This window comes from Anoplopoma fimbria, chromosome 9 (assembly GCF_027596085.1).
Source record: "Anoplopoma fimbria isolate UVic2021 breed Golden Eagle Sablefish chromosome 9, Afim_UVic_2022, whole genome shotgun sequence".
In the NCBI taxonomy this organism is placed as follows: Eukaryota; Metazoa; Chordata; class Actinopteri; order Perciformes; family Anoplopomatidae; genus Anoplopoma; species Anoplopoma fimbria.
The window spans coordinates 9,563,686-9,581,076 of record NC_072457.1 but is presented as its reverse complement, the minus strand read 5'-3'; the positions used below and the strand labels follow the sequence as shown (position 1 = coordinate 9,581,076).

The window sequence follows — 17,391 nt, the reverse complement described above, 5'->3', positions numbered from 1 at the left end:
AACAAGCCCGCGCGCCTCCCATGTGATGGCTTCAACAGAGCAGAGACATGGGACAAGTAGAAGACACACACACACACACACACACACACACACACACACACACACACATGCAAGCATGATCTGATCTAAATACAGTATTTATTTTGGAAAATAAACTGCAATCTTTGTATTTGTATATCTTGTTAGTGATCTTACATTATGGCAATGTTTTTGTTTGTTGTTGTGTCACATGCTATCAGTAAAACATTCCTATACAGCTGATAAAGTACTTATACTTTATCATTGCCCAACGTGTTTCCCATAAAGAGGTAATCAGTGGAAGACACTTTTTTTTTTTTTTTTTTTTCTGCGGCGGCCTGATAACAGCCCACAGTGAGCCATCATGACTGTTTCCTCCGAGGAGACTGAGGAGAGAGCAGAGAGAGAGAGAGAGAGAGAGAAAAAAAAAAGAAAAAAAAATAAAAGAGGGACAGGAGCGCGGTGCCATGCGCGTTCCCGTTTTCTGCTGCGCACAGACAGAGAGAGAGAGAGAGAGAGAGAGAGGGAGGGAGGGAGGGAGGAGAGGGCTGTTATTACTAGTGACAGAAAACGGCAGCGAGCACACACAGTCTGGATAGCAGCTGATGCGACAAGGTAGGAGAAGGGAAAACACACCACCTCCGCATCTTCAGCACGGCTCGGTGATGGGGATGCAGATTGAGGCGCCTCTGTGGTGTCCTCCAGCCTGATCTGATGTCCTCTCTCTCTCTCTCTCTCTCTCTCTCCTCTCTCCCTCTCTCTCCCTCCGTGCTGTTGTTGTGTGTCCGCAGATGCCGAGCGTGGCCGTGCTGTGTCTGTGCGCCGTCGCCTTCGGACGCGTCTCCGCTCGCTCCGACAGCGGCAATTTTTTGGATGATAAGTGGCTCGCTGGGAGATGGGATAAATTCAGAGATGTAAGTCTTTTTTTTTTTTTTTTTTTTTTTTTCTGGCGTATATATATATATATATATATATATATATATAATTAACGCCGTTTTTCTTCTCATCATCTCATTTGCAACCCGACCCCCATCCACCCCCATTTTCTCCCTATTGGTTTGTGATCATGCGCTGCACGTTTTGCTCGTTGTGTCTCAAACACCCCCCCCGGTAAATAGACGGTAAATAGACTGAAGATGCTGGGGATGATCCTCTCCTGGGAGAGTGTTTTCGATAGCCAAGGCCTCTGCGAAAAACCCAAATGCACATAGCCGAGCTGTCCAAGGGGATCTACAGAGTCCCAGAAAGGGGCCTAATTATGGGCAGGTTTAGAGAGGGAGGGGGAGGAGGGGGGGAGTCCGCAGCAGTGAGGCCTGGATGTGCTTTTTTTTTTTTTTTTTGGTCAGAGTGATAGACACCTGCCACAAGGTTGTGGCAACTAACCAGACACGGCCCCCCCCCTCCAAGGATCCCAAACAACAACGTGCTGTGCTGCTGGATTGACACCTTGCCTTAAAACATAACATTACCTTGTTTGTGAATACAGTGGTTCATTTATTAGATTTTTTATTTCAAGTACAAAGTGGCTGTTGTTCATAACTGGATGGAGCATTTTGTTTGCCATAAAATCTGGCAGATGCTAATTTTACTTATTCTAATGTGGGCCTTTTTTGGTATTTTGTCATTGAATTTATTGCTCCATAATGTACAAAAGTATTTGACAAGAGTTGATTAAAATGGCAATTTACTACAGGCTAGAATTAGTTTATTATACATTGTTGAAAATATAGTTAGCCGGTTTGTTCATGCCACATGTTACAGGAAGAATGTGCATTTTTTTGACAGTTTGAAAATATTAATAATGAAAATATTAATCATTTATTGATGCCTGTCCTTGGACTCATTCAAATATTTCAGAGTGAAGCCCTAGATTTCCACTGGTATGAGAACCACCTATGGCCTAGTTACTGCAAATAATTATTATATTCATGCTTTCCACTGTCACATAGAATACTTATATTCATTAGACATCCACCTTCCAGTGTATGTGAAGACACATGTTTTTGTTTTATTTTACAGTATAGAAACACAAATTTCGGCTTCATATTAAGTTATGTTTTTAGCTGTAGATTACAGATAAAAGACTGTGGATATCACTACTTTTATAAGGGAATGAATGTCACAAATTACAGAGCTTAAATGAATAGAATTCAATGTCAAAGGACTGTATACAGTGTACTGCAGGTTTCAGGTGGATTTGTTAGAAGGATATCTTGCCTCTAACCACAGATTACAGTAAATGGGTCCACAAAAGCAGCAGTGATTTGTACATGCTTGCACTTGCACTCACTCACTCACACACAAGAGCAACACACACACACACACACACACACACACACACACACACACACACACACACACACACACACACACACACACACACACACACACAAACAAACCAAATGAAATATTTGTGCACATAATATGCACATTATAAGAAACAAGCTTTTTGCTCAGTAGCTATGCAAAGACAAGAGGGTTTACATAATGCACCATAGAAAATACACTTTTCATGCACACTAGCTTCACCATGCTGCACACATGCACTCATGATGTTTTCCTGAATAAGAGCCTTTGATATATTCCAGCCTGCAGTATATTCCTTGTCAGATGGATAAAACTAAGCAGGAGCAACGTTCTCTTTAATTTCTAAAGAAAAGGGCAGGTGCTGTCTCTTTTAGACATGTTTTATATCGACCTTGTTACAGGCTATTTTTCATTTTGCCTCCCTATCACACTTACTGTAAGCGTGTGAACCCAGCGGCTCAGGTGGACCCATGTGACTCACCGCAGGTCCAACTATTGAGCAGGATTTGGATTATGCAAATAAGGTGTCATGACCGATTGCTAGAGAGGAACAGTGATTGGCCATGTGCAGTGCTATGTGAGATGGTTGGAACTCTTAGAGAGACAGTTGAGATAGAGAGAGATTGGTGATTGTGTTAATTCAAACATTTTGATGATAATTAACCGTACCTATTCCGAACAGAACGAAAAAGACAGACAGATAGATAGAAAGATACCTGAGAGGGAGGGACGGGATAATGAGAGCGGAGAGGAAAGATGAAAGAACGAAGTGTATGGTGGTGGACTGAAGGCTCTCTGTGCATTCACAACAGTTTTAACCTTGAGGCTTCAGGCATTACAGATAGAGGTGGTGCACAGAGGCATTATGTGCTCTGTATATATGTGCGTGCCTGTCATTTCCTGTGATATGTCCCAGATTGTCACTGTGTCACTGTGTGATTTTCCGTTCTTTCACACAGGACTTGATCAATACTGATACAAAAGTTTTCGACTAAATAACTTAGAAGCAGTGACAGTTAGTCTTGGCAAGCTTGTTTACCTTTCTCTTTGTATGTTTGTTACCAATTAGACATGTATCACCACTATGTTTACAGTGGTACACAGGTCATAAATCCTGTACAGACATTTAATAGCCTTTATATAAATGTATTTTCAGGGAGTAGATGGATTAACATGCTTGATTACACCCTAAAAATGAACATTTTAATAACTGGGGCTTGTTGCAGCTGCTCTTTGTAGGAGCAAACTTAGCCTAGTTTTAACATAGGTTGCACCACAGAAACTAGTTCCTAAAATAGAAATTTATATTAAATGAAAATGTATCCTTGCTAGGTTTATCCGAACAACCAAAACAATTTCAGTTAGGTTAGCTTAATCGAAATAAATATGACTAACCCTGAAACATTTTTATTCATGTGTGCATAAACAAAGTCATCCCTACATAGAGTGATGCAGAAAATGAGTCAGAATATTTCCACTTTTTGTTCCCTCGTCTCTAAGTCAATTGTTTGCTTGAGTGGGTTTTTTTAATAAGATGCCTAAAATATGGTTTATGGTTAACACAAGCTTAAGAAATTTAAAATGTTGTAATAAAATACCTCAGTAGATACCCCTTATGTGAATTTTGAAGCATTTAAATGTCTTAAAAAATGCTGCTGCTTACAAGTTGCTTATGAAACTTCAAAACAACATCATGCCGACTACTCTCTACAGCCTCTACAGCCTTCAACTATGTTGTAGTTCTTTTGTAGCCTAACAACGGCTCTTTACTTCTGAAGATTGCATTTACATTTCATAAATCAAAGTCATAAGCGTGGTGTTCATCTGTGAAGATTATCTTCAAATGTCTATTTGTCTCAAAGCTTATTTTCTGCAATAATTCAAAATCCTATGGAAGAATCCCATTGGCTTTTTGTCGAAGGAACCAGCGCCATGCTAACTTCTGCTGTTGTCCTTTTTTGGAAGTAATGTCACAACATGTAATGCTACAGAAACGTCCTGTTTACATTGCTTATTGCTTTTGAATGGACAGAGTTACAGATATTTCCTAGTGTCAAATATATTACTACAGTCTCCTCTAAGGTATTCTCCATTTTAATGATGCAACACAATTTAGTAAATCACTAGCTAGTAGGCTAGCTGAATAGAACTCAAAAATAACTTTACAAAAGAGCTGGTCAACCAAATCCTGTTGCAGACAGACCTCAAGACTTATCTATAACGTGATTACTTATCATGACGGTGGTTGGAGTGTTTTAGTTTGGGATGAAACTCTTTACTTGCACTCAAAGCTGTTTTTGTCATCTTTATCCTACTATCACATAAGCGCAGTAGTCAAACACTTTGTCTTTCTATCAGAAATGCAGATCTCATGTACTGGTGCTCTATGCCAAACTTTACTGTGATTTCAATTTTACATGTTAGGCATGCACTACATGCTTTCGCTTTCATCTTTCAGCAAGAGCCATAAGTGGGTCTCCTGCACTAGATAGGATCTCGGCCACTGATTTACTGTACGTCCTGTTAGGATGTCTGGAGAGGCCTCGGGCTCTCTTTGCTGCACTGGTGCCATTTCAAGTTCTTTAGACATTATGTTCCCCTTTTCTGGGCCTTGGCTAACACACAGCACTGCCACAGAGTAAAAAAAGATAATCTGAGGAGGAAGATATGTTTAAAAATGGAAGGAAATACACAATGAATGACACATAATTGTGCAGTGTAGGTGTAGATTGTTTTGACCAGCCTCATTAGAGCGGAATACACCTTTTCATCCTCTCCTCTCCTCCTCTTCCTCTCTCTCTCTCTTTTGTGTGTTTTCACTGTGCGTGTCTGTCCTGTGTTGTTTGTGTTGTGGAGGGTGAATGATGTAGGGAAGGTACAGAGCTTCAGGCCTTTTCCACTTCAAAGCACCTGAGTGTGTGTTTGTGCGTGCATGCGACAAGCTTGAGCAAGACAAGCAGAGCCAGTACAGTGAAAGCATGCACATATTTCTCCTGTTGGATGTGAGGGGTAGGCAGCAACGAGACAGGGAAGGCAAAGGAAGTCATTAGGACACAATTAGTAGCAATGATGTGTGAAAATCTCAAGTGAGGGTGAGAAAAGAGGTTGTCAGGGGCAATATATTATTATCTATAAACGTGTTTCTGTAATAGCATCAGAATGCACACAAGCAAATTAGGATGTTAGCCGACAGAGTGCACACACTATTGTGTCTATGTGTGTTGGTGCACATGCGGAAAGAGTGACTGTTATAACTGCAAGGGAGAGAGAGGAAGAGAGGTGGAAAGAGATGGAGAGATGAATTGAAAAGTAGCTATTTTTAGCGCACGCTCAGGAGGCCATTAGTTCTATTGTTGAATTTTGGGTTTTCTGTATTTTTTGGAAAGTGGGTGGTTGGTTGCATGTACACTGAAGGGTATTCATCCAGTTATTTGTATTTTGCAGTGCTGACAGACTCTGGCACTACATTCAATGTTGTGGTGATAAGTTTATTCGTTTATGCGTGCATGTGGACGGGCATATATGTGTGTGTGTTTCTGTGTATCTTCACGTGTGTGTCCATGCATGCTTCTGTTCATTCCATTAAGGAATCAGACCGCAAGCACTTTTGTTGTCTTGACTGGTCTAGAGGGCTTGGCCCCCATAATGCAATGTTCTCATTATTCAGTCTCAATGGTCAGCAGTGCTAGAGGGGGGCAGAAACAAAAGTACCTCTGTATTTAGCTTCATGCTCGCTAACCTTTCAGTATGTGGTTTTTTTTTTTCATATTTTGATGTTCAAGTAGGGTACTGTGAGTGATTCTAAATATAAGAAACAGACAGAACAAATGGCCACTGATGAATTCTCTCTTAACGTAACATGGACCTTTTTTAGAAGTGGAAGATGAAGAGGGAAAAGTGAATGAGTAATGAAGAGTCAGTGGCGAAGATGCAGAGGGTGATAAAGGGTCAGCAATAAAGGACAATTGTGTGTGTAATCAAAAAGAGCTGAGAAAAAGCAAGAGTTGAACCTGTTCACCTGCAGCACAAGGAAGTGATACTGAGGGAGGCTTAACTTAGATCTTGTAGCAAACAGTGTCGAAGGGTAAGAGTTAGCGCCATACATGTACTGCGCACACAGGCACGTGTACATTCAACTGCACTGACATGCTAAAAGAAAATCAAATTAATATTAATAAACTAAAGTTAATATTTGCGGGACAAAAGCATTTACTTGTTTCCGCCAAGGGTGACAATACAGGAAACATCACTGAAACAGCATCTTACAAAACAAGCGTGGCATACAAGGCTAAGGTGTAAACGTACTTAAGCTTCCTGGAACATCCTGTTAAAAAAAACTGTCTGCAAAATTGCAATGATGCTGCAGGAAGATATTCTATTCAACCACATTTCAACCAGCATTGAACCTTTCTTACACTAATGCTCACTTGTCAAGCCAGAAGACCTGGGGAACAATTTAGAGAAGAATCAAACAACTAGAATCAAACATTTATAACAAAGACAATCTGCAGTAGCACAGTACCGCATAGTCAACTGTAGTACTGCACCTTTATAAAACATACCTAACAACTGAGCAAGAACTCCTCTCAGCCACTCACCCTAATACCTACACAAACTCCCTCAATCACTTAATGCCCTGCAGATACTAAAACCTTGAACTTGGTTCTGTAACACAACTGCGGCTGTCACTAAAAAAAATTTATGGATGTATCTTTCAATAGTCTCTGATAGTCAATGAATTTTGATTTTGATTTTCAAAAGCGAAGCAAAGGCCTTCTCTAAAGCATTTAGCTCAATTATTCTTGAGTTGCGTACTGCATCATAAGTCATAACTGCTTTATGATTGCTTCTATGGCCTCCCTTGTGTCATGAACCGCTCTTTGATGTCTTTATCATCCGTCTCCATGGTAAATGCTATATGTAGAAATTATATAACAATGGTACAATAAATCTGTTCTGTACTTGAGAGGTAATTGTGTCCATAGAAATGTGCACCAAAGAACATTGAAAGCAGAAGAAGTAAGAGCTTTGGGAAAGAAGTCTTACTCACTGCTGTTTACGTGACAGGTCTGAATATCACTATTTAATTGAATTTCAAACATTCTTTTGGTGGAGATTTGCACAACATTGAAATGTGCAAATGTTCCATACAGAGCTTTTATTGCGCTTGGCCACACTGTAGGATTTATGCTGATGAGATAATATGGTTTTTTTCCCCTCAGTTCCTATTTGTTCTGCTATATAGATTTGAATGAGTCACACACACAAAAACACACAAACACACATGTGTGTGCAGAACAGGTTATCATTGTGACAGAATGAGAAAGAAGACAGCGCAGTGTTGGGTTTGAAATAATGCCCCTGAGAAGGAACTGAGAGTAATGAGATCTCTGAACTCAGTCTAAGTGAAATGGCACACAGCTCACTATTTCTTAAGCTCCTTTACATTTGCATCACGAGCCAGCACCCCTGGGTGTGTCTCCTACTTGTCCTTCTATTAAAAGCACGCAAACCACTCACCTCCAAGCAATCCTTATTTAGACTGCTGAAACACTTCTCCAGGAAACAGACATTTGATTATAACTAGGAAGATTTTTAAAAACAGTTTTCAAACCATTTTGGGAAAGAGTAAATCACTTTTTGGAATTATAATTAGTATGACTGGTAGTTTCTTTATATGCTCTTTAAATATTCCCTTTAACTCCTTAAATATCACACTTTCCCTGGAAGAGTCCATTCTGTAATGGTGATTTGCCAAAGCTTAGAGTCAATGCATTCATTGAACATTACAAATCTTGACATTAAAATCTGTATTTATTTATTTTTCTATCTATTTTCGGCTCTCCAAACATTTTTGTTGGTTTAGCCCCAATTTCACTTCACTGAAAGCCTCATGCCTCCCTTAACTTTAAATACATTTTTAAAAGCCGGTCATAGTCAGTCAATTGCAATCCACTTTTTCACAAATTTCCTTTTCATGACCTAAACCAAAACCCTAAAACGTTTATATTCCTTTCACATCTTTAAACTGTTCAGCCCGTTTGATGTGACATCCTCTCTCTATTGTAGTGCCACATATGGTATATAAACAAAATTCCATGAGGCGATCATAAGGTCATAATAAGCAGCACATGCACACACAAACACACCCTTTTTATGCACAGAGCTGCTGTCATAATATCGACATGATCTCAACTAATGCTTGGTCTGTGTTTGTACATGATGGTGTGTTGGTGTGTGTTTCCTAAAATTACATCAGTTTATTTCATTATGCAAAGTTTCCACTCAAAAAGACAAATAATTCCTTATTCTCTCTCTCTGTAATGCTTTCTACTGAAGGAAGTGGAGGTTTGTATGACTGCTTAATAGTCTTGTATTTGTCATGTATATTTCATTCTAGATGTCATTTGGAGAATATCTTTATTTATTTTTGTTTATTGTTATACCCTTTTTCAGGAGCCTGGAACATGGACTCCATCCAAGCCCTTCGATCAAGGTGGGTGTGAGAGCTCGCTAGTGCTTGTGCATTAAAATATTTAATCTGCATATGGATGTATATCTTGATATATTTTTGGAGAATGCCCAGATAAAATGAAGTGAGTCTCATATATTTTCATTAGGTTATGGCTACTTAGCTCTATTATGTTACTGTAAAACCACCCAATGCCAAAATGCCATCAAATGTAGTCAGAATGTACATGGCATCATTTGGTTGCAATTGCTAACTACTATAGAGGCATGGCAGTTTTTATCAAGGTCATAGGTCATGCTCACATGATTTGGCAGCTTATTATAGAAACACAATATGGCAAATCAAAACTTATTTTTTCAAGGTCACCCAAATATGTAACATGAAGACAAAATGAAAAAGAATGCGTGAATTGTGAAAGTTAATATTGAGTTATTATCAAAAAAGTAATTGACCACATGGTCCCGCTCTTCCCTCCAAAAACAAATCCCTTGTTGCTTGGAACATGGCTTAATTTAAAACCAATTTCTTCAAAATGTGTTTTTTAAATATCTACCTAACTAACAGACGGACAAACAATTGAGAGCAACATCATTAGATTGATCTTAAACCATCATGTTTCTTAGTTGATTTGTGTCTGTTCCTTAACTTAACTTAGACCATCAGATACATTTTGTGGCTGGAAACATGCTGCAACCAATTGGCCCTGTGTATGTAATAATAATTATTAGCAGTAAGGAAAGGATGGTGAACATCTCACGTATTTTTTTGTGAAAACATTCATTAGACCTTGAAATTTACACTAATTTACCTATTGGTGTTCTTATGTGAGTGTGTGCTATTTCCAAGCTATCCCCAATATTTCAGCAACCTCTTAGTTTATGTAGCTGAAGTGATAAAGGATGAATATCTGTTCATTGATCATGTAATTTCCCATTGAGTCACTGATGGCCATAAGATCATACAGCAAGGCACATCAGGACAAATTCACTCTCATTCATCACTGTATCCCCAAATACACACACACACACACACACACACACACACACACACACACACACACACACACACACACACACACACACACACACACACACACACACACACACACACACACACACACACACACCCACACACTCATCATCACACCCACACACACATACACACACAGACATGTCAAGAAAACAATAGCATTAGATGCTGCGTTGGCGGATGGAGGCAGGATAATCTGCTAAAGCTGCCCAGGGATTACAGTAAGGTTCTTTAGAGCAGAGGTCGTCCACAAACTGTTCTGGGATCAGCCGAGGGCCTTAGATCCTGTGCCATAGCTGTCATGCTGAAGGCTGACAAGTGGTCAGAAACAGTAAGCTTGCCTTATTCTTTACCAACAAGGATTGCACCCTCAGCCTAAGACTCAGATCTAAAATCAGCTTTCAAGGCCAGATATGGCACTCAGCTGTGAGATCTGATACCAGATCAGTTTTAGGATCTCACCGAAGACTGACGCCCAGTGCAGGCTGCTGTAAGGTCAGAAGTAGCTTATTACCAGTTCCATCTGTTTTTAGTCGTAAGGATACTTAATGGTATTATGGCTTTCAGTTCAGTGAGAGAAACATTGCCAGTAAGTAAAGAGGCACACACACACAAACACACACACACACACACACACACACACACACACACACACACACACACACACACACACACACACACACACACACACACACACACACACACACACACACACAGATCTTTTACACCTATCCTCACAGCTGGGATCTGAAAAATTGAAAAGGAAGTACATGGTTTAACAAGGAATCATTGACCTAATATTTCAGAGAACAAAAGGAAAATGTAACCTTGGACTATTTCCTCTGTTTATGGTCATGATCTTAGTCTTCATAGAAAGCGCTTTCAAAAACGAGGCTGTGTTTGGGTCGCTGACACACAGACAATACACGTATAACACTGAAAAGAGTTCTCATTCCACATCACTGTTTTGTGCTTTCTAGGCCTTGATCCAGCCAAAGACCCCTGTCTTAAGATCAAGTGCAGTCGCCACAAGGTGTGTGTGGCTGAGGATTACAAGACTGCCTCTTGTGTCAGCCAGAGGAGAGTTAGGTAAGAACACACACGTACACTCTCACACACACACACACACACACACACACACACACACACACACACACACACACACACACACACACACACACACACACACACACACACACACACTTGCTCTTTTAAACCCACCTAAGTCTCAGAGCTGTCCTACGAGTTTGCATTCAGATGTGCCAGAGATGAAACACAAATGACAGCGGATTAAGAGCAAATCAAATCTCTTTATTACTTCCCATCTCTTTTCTCATCCCTTGTTTTTTTTTCTGCTCACTTATTCACGCAGCATGATAAGCAACAACACCAGAGGGGTGGCTGGCTGTCTCATTTTCCAGCTTGTCCACCAGTTGCCCGGCTCTCTTGTGACTGTTGTGCGACATTACTGTGTAGTCCAATTACCCGAGCACTGGCACTGCCTTTCAATGGACATAAAGTCCTGCCAAGTGATATGAATGGGCTTTGTATGTGTGTGTGTTTGTGTATGTGTCTGTCTGGGACACTGCAGACTGGACAGAGGACAGTAACGCCATACTGACCTCATTTCCAATTCTTAGCAGCAACACAATTACCACTGCACAGTGCTGGCAAATCATAAAAAATAATCACACATAAATCCAAAACCTTTCCTCATTTCTGGAATTGACGTAAGAACAAGAAAATACACCATGGATGAAAAATGCTTAGAAAACCTTAATTTTGCATAAAGCAGGGCATATACACAGGTCATTGTGATAGAGACAATATCAAATGACATTTTTATAAATTTGAATATGCATACGGTCAGATTTTGAGTGCTCGTGTTTGTAAGATAAGTGTTTTGAATCTCTTCTCTAGTTTTAAAGATGCCAGTTTGTACCAGAGTCCAGGGTCAAAGTGCAAACCCTGCCCTGTGGTTCACCCCTCTCCTGTTTGTGGAACCGACGGCCACTCCTACTCCACCAAGGTACCCGCACACACAATCTCTCCCTCCCATTAGAGACATATGAACACATATTTTTTTTCATTTCCTCTTGATGAGACACACATCCTGATCTTACTTCCTCTTCTGTCTCGTCCCATCTGTCTCTTATCGCTCTCCCGCTCAGTGTAAGTTAGACTACCAGGCATGCATCACAGGAAAGAAGATTTCTGTGAAGTGTTCTGGCATGTGTCCTTGCCCCGCCCAGCCTGAGGAGAGCTCTGCAGAGAAGAAAGGTACACCGTTTCTGCACACATGACTGCACTCTGTGAGCTGAGATGCTTTGCAGGATAAACAATAAATTCTCCTCAATTAAAAAGGCTTCCGTGGTGTCCAAGCCCATGTTAAAGCCCCGCCTTGACAAGCGTAACCCTTCTGCCCTGAAGAAGTGACACTGAATCCTTACAAGTTTCAGGGCAGCTGTGCTATAGCTGATTCTGACTTCTCTCCTCCATAAGGGACTAGGGGGACATTAAAGAGTCACTTTATTGCCATTAATTATTAGTGTTGTTGTTCCTCAGTGTGCAGTGAGTCGGATCTGAAGGAAGTGGTGAATCGTCTGAGAGACTGGTTCAGGGTGCTGCATGAAAATGGCAACCACAAGAGAGTCAAGATCCAGAAGCCAGAGAAAAACAGTGAGTCACGTGGCCTAAACAAAGCAGAGAAACAAGAAAGTAAACAACATTTCTTCATTCATTGGTAAACGGGATACCTGGCTGCATCTCTCTAATTTTTTACCTTTTTCCTCGCAGAGTTCGAGGTTGGGGCGTCACCTATTTGCAAGGACCCTCTGGGCTGGATGTTCTCCCGACTGGACACGAACTTTGATGTCCAGCTGGACCAATCTGAGATCAAGAGCCTCTACCTGGACAGGAACGAGCCTTGCTCCGACACCTTCTTCAAATCCTGCGACACACATGCGGACAAAGTTATAACCAGCTCTGAGTGGTGCACATGCTTCCAGAGGTACACAGGTACGGTTTCTCCATGCACCATACATGCAACACCTTAAACACCTGGATATACATGCAAACACAGATGTTATTCCTATTCAGTGTCTGTATCTTGTGATGTAAGACATCAGAAGCGAAGTTCTGATTTCATTCAACAAGCACGTCTTATTTTCATAGTTTTTTCTTATATAATAAGAAACATGCAACAGTCCTACAAATAACTAAATTACTACTTACTATTCAACTGTTCTTTTTAAAGATCCATTACAATAGAACCACTTTGACCTAATAATCTTGGTGTAATTGTGCTCCTTCACAGTTTGTCTATGCAATGAGGAATTATTATCAACATACACTTTCGCTTTGACATTTAAATAAAGTGGTTTCAAAATTTGGCTTAACTGGGGGCTTGTTTACAACCCGTTTGATCGCCTTTTCCCCGTGTCTGTTGCCTCTTCATACTAAGTTGTAACTATTTAATGATTCCCAAGCTCAGCAGTTACTTTGGTTCATTGCACATAGTTCTGATAACTAATAGAAATGATGCTCAAAACTCTGAAAACAAGATCCAAGTTGAAATAAGCCAGAAGTTTTCTCTTATTTCTAAACTAACTTAACTACTATCAGTAAATAACACACCTTCCATTCAATCAGATTGGCATAGTCTTCTTTGATATGTACAAAATACATTACTGTACTCTGTATACTACAATGAAATGCAACACAATACGGTACAAAACACACTGCAATCGGATGACATTGGATTAGACAAAGGACACATATTTGTTTTGTTTTTGGTCATGAAGAAACTGTACAGATGAGTCAACGGAGCTGCACTTATAAAAGCAAAGACAGCTGGGTAACAAACATCACAACAAAAGCAAAAAGTACACAAAGGAAGCAAAGTTCACTCAAACAGATGCTTTCCCAGAAAAGCAGACGTCTGCAGTTTGTTACCAGCCTCCTGTGTCTCTCCTTTCAGATTCCCCTTGTAAAGCAGAGCTGTCCAGTATCAACAAAAAGCAAGCGGGGAAGAAACTGCTTGGTGAGACACGCACACACACACACACACACGCACACACACAAACTCAAATACACACACAAACACCCTAATTCATTGTGTGCGTCTGTGTGTTTGGGCTTGTAGGTCAGTACCTGCCATCCTGTGATGAGGAAGGTTACTACAGGTCCCACCAGTGTCACAGCAGCAGCGGCCAGTGCTGGTGTGTAGATCGTTATGGAAACGAGGTGGCCAGCTCTCGCACCCATGGCTCTGCAAACTGCGGTAGGCAAATAGTGTGTCATGTTTCAGTGTAAGAAAACAAAGAGATACAGGGTTATTTGCAGTTCAAGCATCATGGAGGAAATAATTTCCCTTTTTTATATTGAATGAAATCTGTCGGTAACCACAATGTATTTGTAACATAAAACTGTTATAGGAATAGATTGACAGGTTTGAGATAGGCATATTCACTTGCTTGTTCAAGCGAGTAAGATGCAATGAACCCACTTTCATATCTGTCCGTTCATTTTAAAGCTGCCGCCAGCAGCAGGTCCACCTATAAAGCTCACTAACTGACAAACTTCTTGTTTTCTTCCCAAATAAATGGTGTAAAATCACAAGTTCTGGTATAACTGGGTTCATGTACTTCTAAGTACTTCTAGGTACTTCTGTCTAAGCTAGGTTGATTTATGTTAAGCTAAACTTAGTGGTTAATATTGACCTATCTACTACTTATTTCCAAAAACGACTCCCTTAATTGTAAGATTTGTTACATTTTCTAGGCGTGATTCTGGAGTCGTCTGGAGACCTTGGCAGCGGAGACTCGCTGTTCACCGATGATGATGAAGATTCCTTTGTTCTCAACCACCAGGCTGGCATGGACGACGAGGACGACGAAGATGAGGACGATGACGACGACAATGACGAGTATCTGTCGTAATTTTAAAAAAAGAAAAGAAAAAAAAGAAAAAAGAGAAAACTGTTTGTTTGGTCAAACTGCACGTTTCTAGGTGACTCCCCAGGCAGATACTTAATCGTACTAACAGCCTATGGACTACTCTCTGTGTATTGTTTGTTCATAAGTTTAAAAAAAAAAAATACTATTCCTGGCAAACGTTTATGATTTCTCTTCCTCTCTAAGTATAAAATATGATTGGTTAATGGCACTTGTGTGTCAGCCAACCAGAAAACTTGACCAGGACTAATCCACAACCAATCCAGTGTTTTGGATTTGGTGAATTGTGCAAAGACCTCTCCCTTCATCGGACAGTCCATGTCTTATAGTGTGTCCTGTCCTTGTGCAGCACTCTGATGCCTGAGTCTGTTGATGCCTGAGGCGTAATGTTAAAGAGATTTCCCCTTCTTCGTTCCATCGTCCTCCTCCTCCCAACCCCCACCCACCCGTTTACTCCTTATCAAATGTTCCTGTGTATAGGTGGGATGTTGATGATGTAGATAAGAGAATATTGCACTCTTTAGGTTTCTTTTGATCTTGATTTGTAATCGTGACTGTAACTGTGTGGAAAAACAAGATAAGAGTTAGACATGCTTCATTAGGAGTATTAAGGCAAAAGAAAAAAAAAAACACAGCGTAAGTTGGACAACAATCAGAACCGACATGCTAGCTGTTTTCACAGAGACACAAATCAAGTCAAATCATCTCAAAGACTCGGCGACGAGGAAAGACAAATTACTGCTTGGCCGGTGGTGGAAGGGGGGGGAAATGTTATTGTTATCTATTTTTCTAATCCATTGTGGGATGAATACAGATGATGAAACAGATTTGTCTTAGCATGTCTAATACTGCGTGACGTTGTTTCAGTCTGTAGAACCAGAGGCTAAAGCTTTGTGGAACTCAAAACATAAATGGAGCTTGAGGGAGAAAAATTCCTTCAAGCGTGTACAGATGAAACTGCACTTGCATAGTTATAAACTGCTTGAGACACAAGTAGGAGTAATAAAAAAAAAATAAAAAAATGTTTACTGTCCTTTAATACGTCAGTGAGCTAAAGTAAAAACATCATCACCGCTCAGATGCGGAGTCAATGATTCAAATTTTACGTTATTTGAGCACACTGTTTAACAGAATAACTCTCTTGCACGGTAATAAAACCACAGAGCCACGCAGACCTGTTGAAAATGTCTGGCAGGGGATAAAGGCTAAGGTGTGCCTTTTACAGATAAGGACAGATGGTGGGGATAGTGTGGGAAAGCATGCCTGCTTGACTGACATAAGCTCACTGGGTGGTTTATCTGTCCTGCCCTGATACTATTTGGGTTTTGGTATGGCTTGTGTTTTGGGTCTCTCTTGCGATGGTGTAACATAGGCCATATATCAGATCTTTTGATTTGTTCCATAGGATAGCTAGAATGTAGAGAAGCACAGATAAACTTAGCAGTTAAGGCATAAAATACACACTTAGATTCTGCTGGATTTGAAAATGTTTTATATATTAGTACACTGGCTAGAGGAAGCTTTGGTTTAGAGAGCTTTATATGAAAGAAAGATGAGTATCTTACAGTGTTTTGCTTTTACTTTGTTACAAAAGCTTGATTTGTACCTGATCTGCTCTAGCTACTTATAGTGTATATCTGTCAGGGTTGAGAACTGAAACTGATCCCAGATCTGTGTATTCTTGACAAGTCCTGTGACAGTTTATGCAGATCTGGGATTAGAGGAGCTTCTATGTTAATTTTCACTTATTAATCTGCCTTCGGGCTTCATTTTGAATCAAACATCTGTTGAAATTCCATGTTAAGACCTGAAAAGTGCCATCTAACTGTTCCATAGTTTTGTTATTTTTTGCTCCCTTCATTCCTTTTAACTTGGAATTTCAATTAACTTTAGTAACTGGAAAATGTTTCAGTCTTAAAGTGTGCTGTTTCATGAGTGTGATGACATGCAAATCGTTTTGATGACCTCAGACACTGTAGCCACTCTCAACCAATCACACACTGTCGTCACAGCTCTGATGTGTTTCAAGGTTATGATACAGATGCATTTTTTACAGTGTATGTATGATTTGCTGAAATAAAAGCTTTATTGACCAACGTTTGCTTGACTGAGTGCTGCTTGGAGGATGGACATGAATACATGCAACAAACATTTGTTCCTGTGTTTCCGAAGTTTCCCTTCCATGTTTGTTCTTTCGGTTCTGCATTTATCTGCTTATTTTCAGGTAAAGACATGCAAGTTACCGAGGGTCTGTGCTATAAAAGAGAATATGGGAACTGAGAAAACACAATTAACACAAGTTTCCGCACCATTTAAGGGTGCAGAGCTATTGTTTAAGGGTGAAATGAAATGTCACAACACCTGCCATAAAGGGAAGATGAAAGTATAATTACTTTCCCAATTTAAAAAGAGAGTAAGCTGACAGTCAGGAGTGACAAACTCTATTTGTTCGTAGGTAAATGAGTTCTGTGTGCAGGAACATTACTGCATTATGTATGTGAAGAACAGGTGAATATTTTATAAGCCAACGTCACACCCACACCATACATGGATGCGTACACAAAGCACATACAAGCACACTTAACACATGTAGAGCAAAACACAAACACT

At 40.2% G+C, this 17,391-nt stretch overlaps 1 protein-coding gene across 1 annotated transcript; it reads left to right on the top strand.

Annotated features, from left to right (window-relative positions):
* The first annotated feature begins 546 nt into the window (after positions 1-546).
* spock3 (SPARC (osteonectin), cwcv and kazal like domains proteoglycan 3) lies at positions 547-16,872 on the top strand. Its single transcript, XM_054604007.1, has 11 exons — positions 547-633; positions 810-932; positions 8,782-8,821; positions 10,807-10,915; positions 11,747-11,855; positions 11,998-12,106; positions 12,392-12,505; positions 12,623-12,844; positions 13,806-13,868; positions 13,971-14,108; positions 14,609-16,872. The coding sequence occupies exons 2-11, from the start codon at positions 810-812 to the stop codon at positions 14,764-14,766; spliced, it is 1,185 nt and encodes a 394-aa protein (XP_054459982.1). The 5' UTR covers positions 547-633; the 3' UTR covers positions 14,767-16,872.
* Positions 16,873-17,391: the final 519 nt, after the last annotated feature.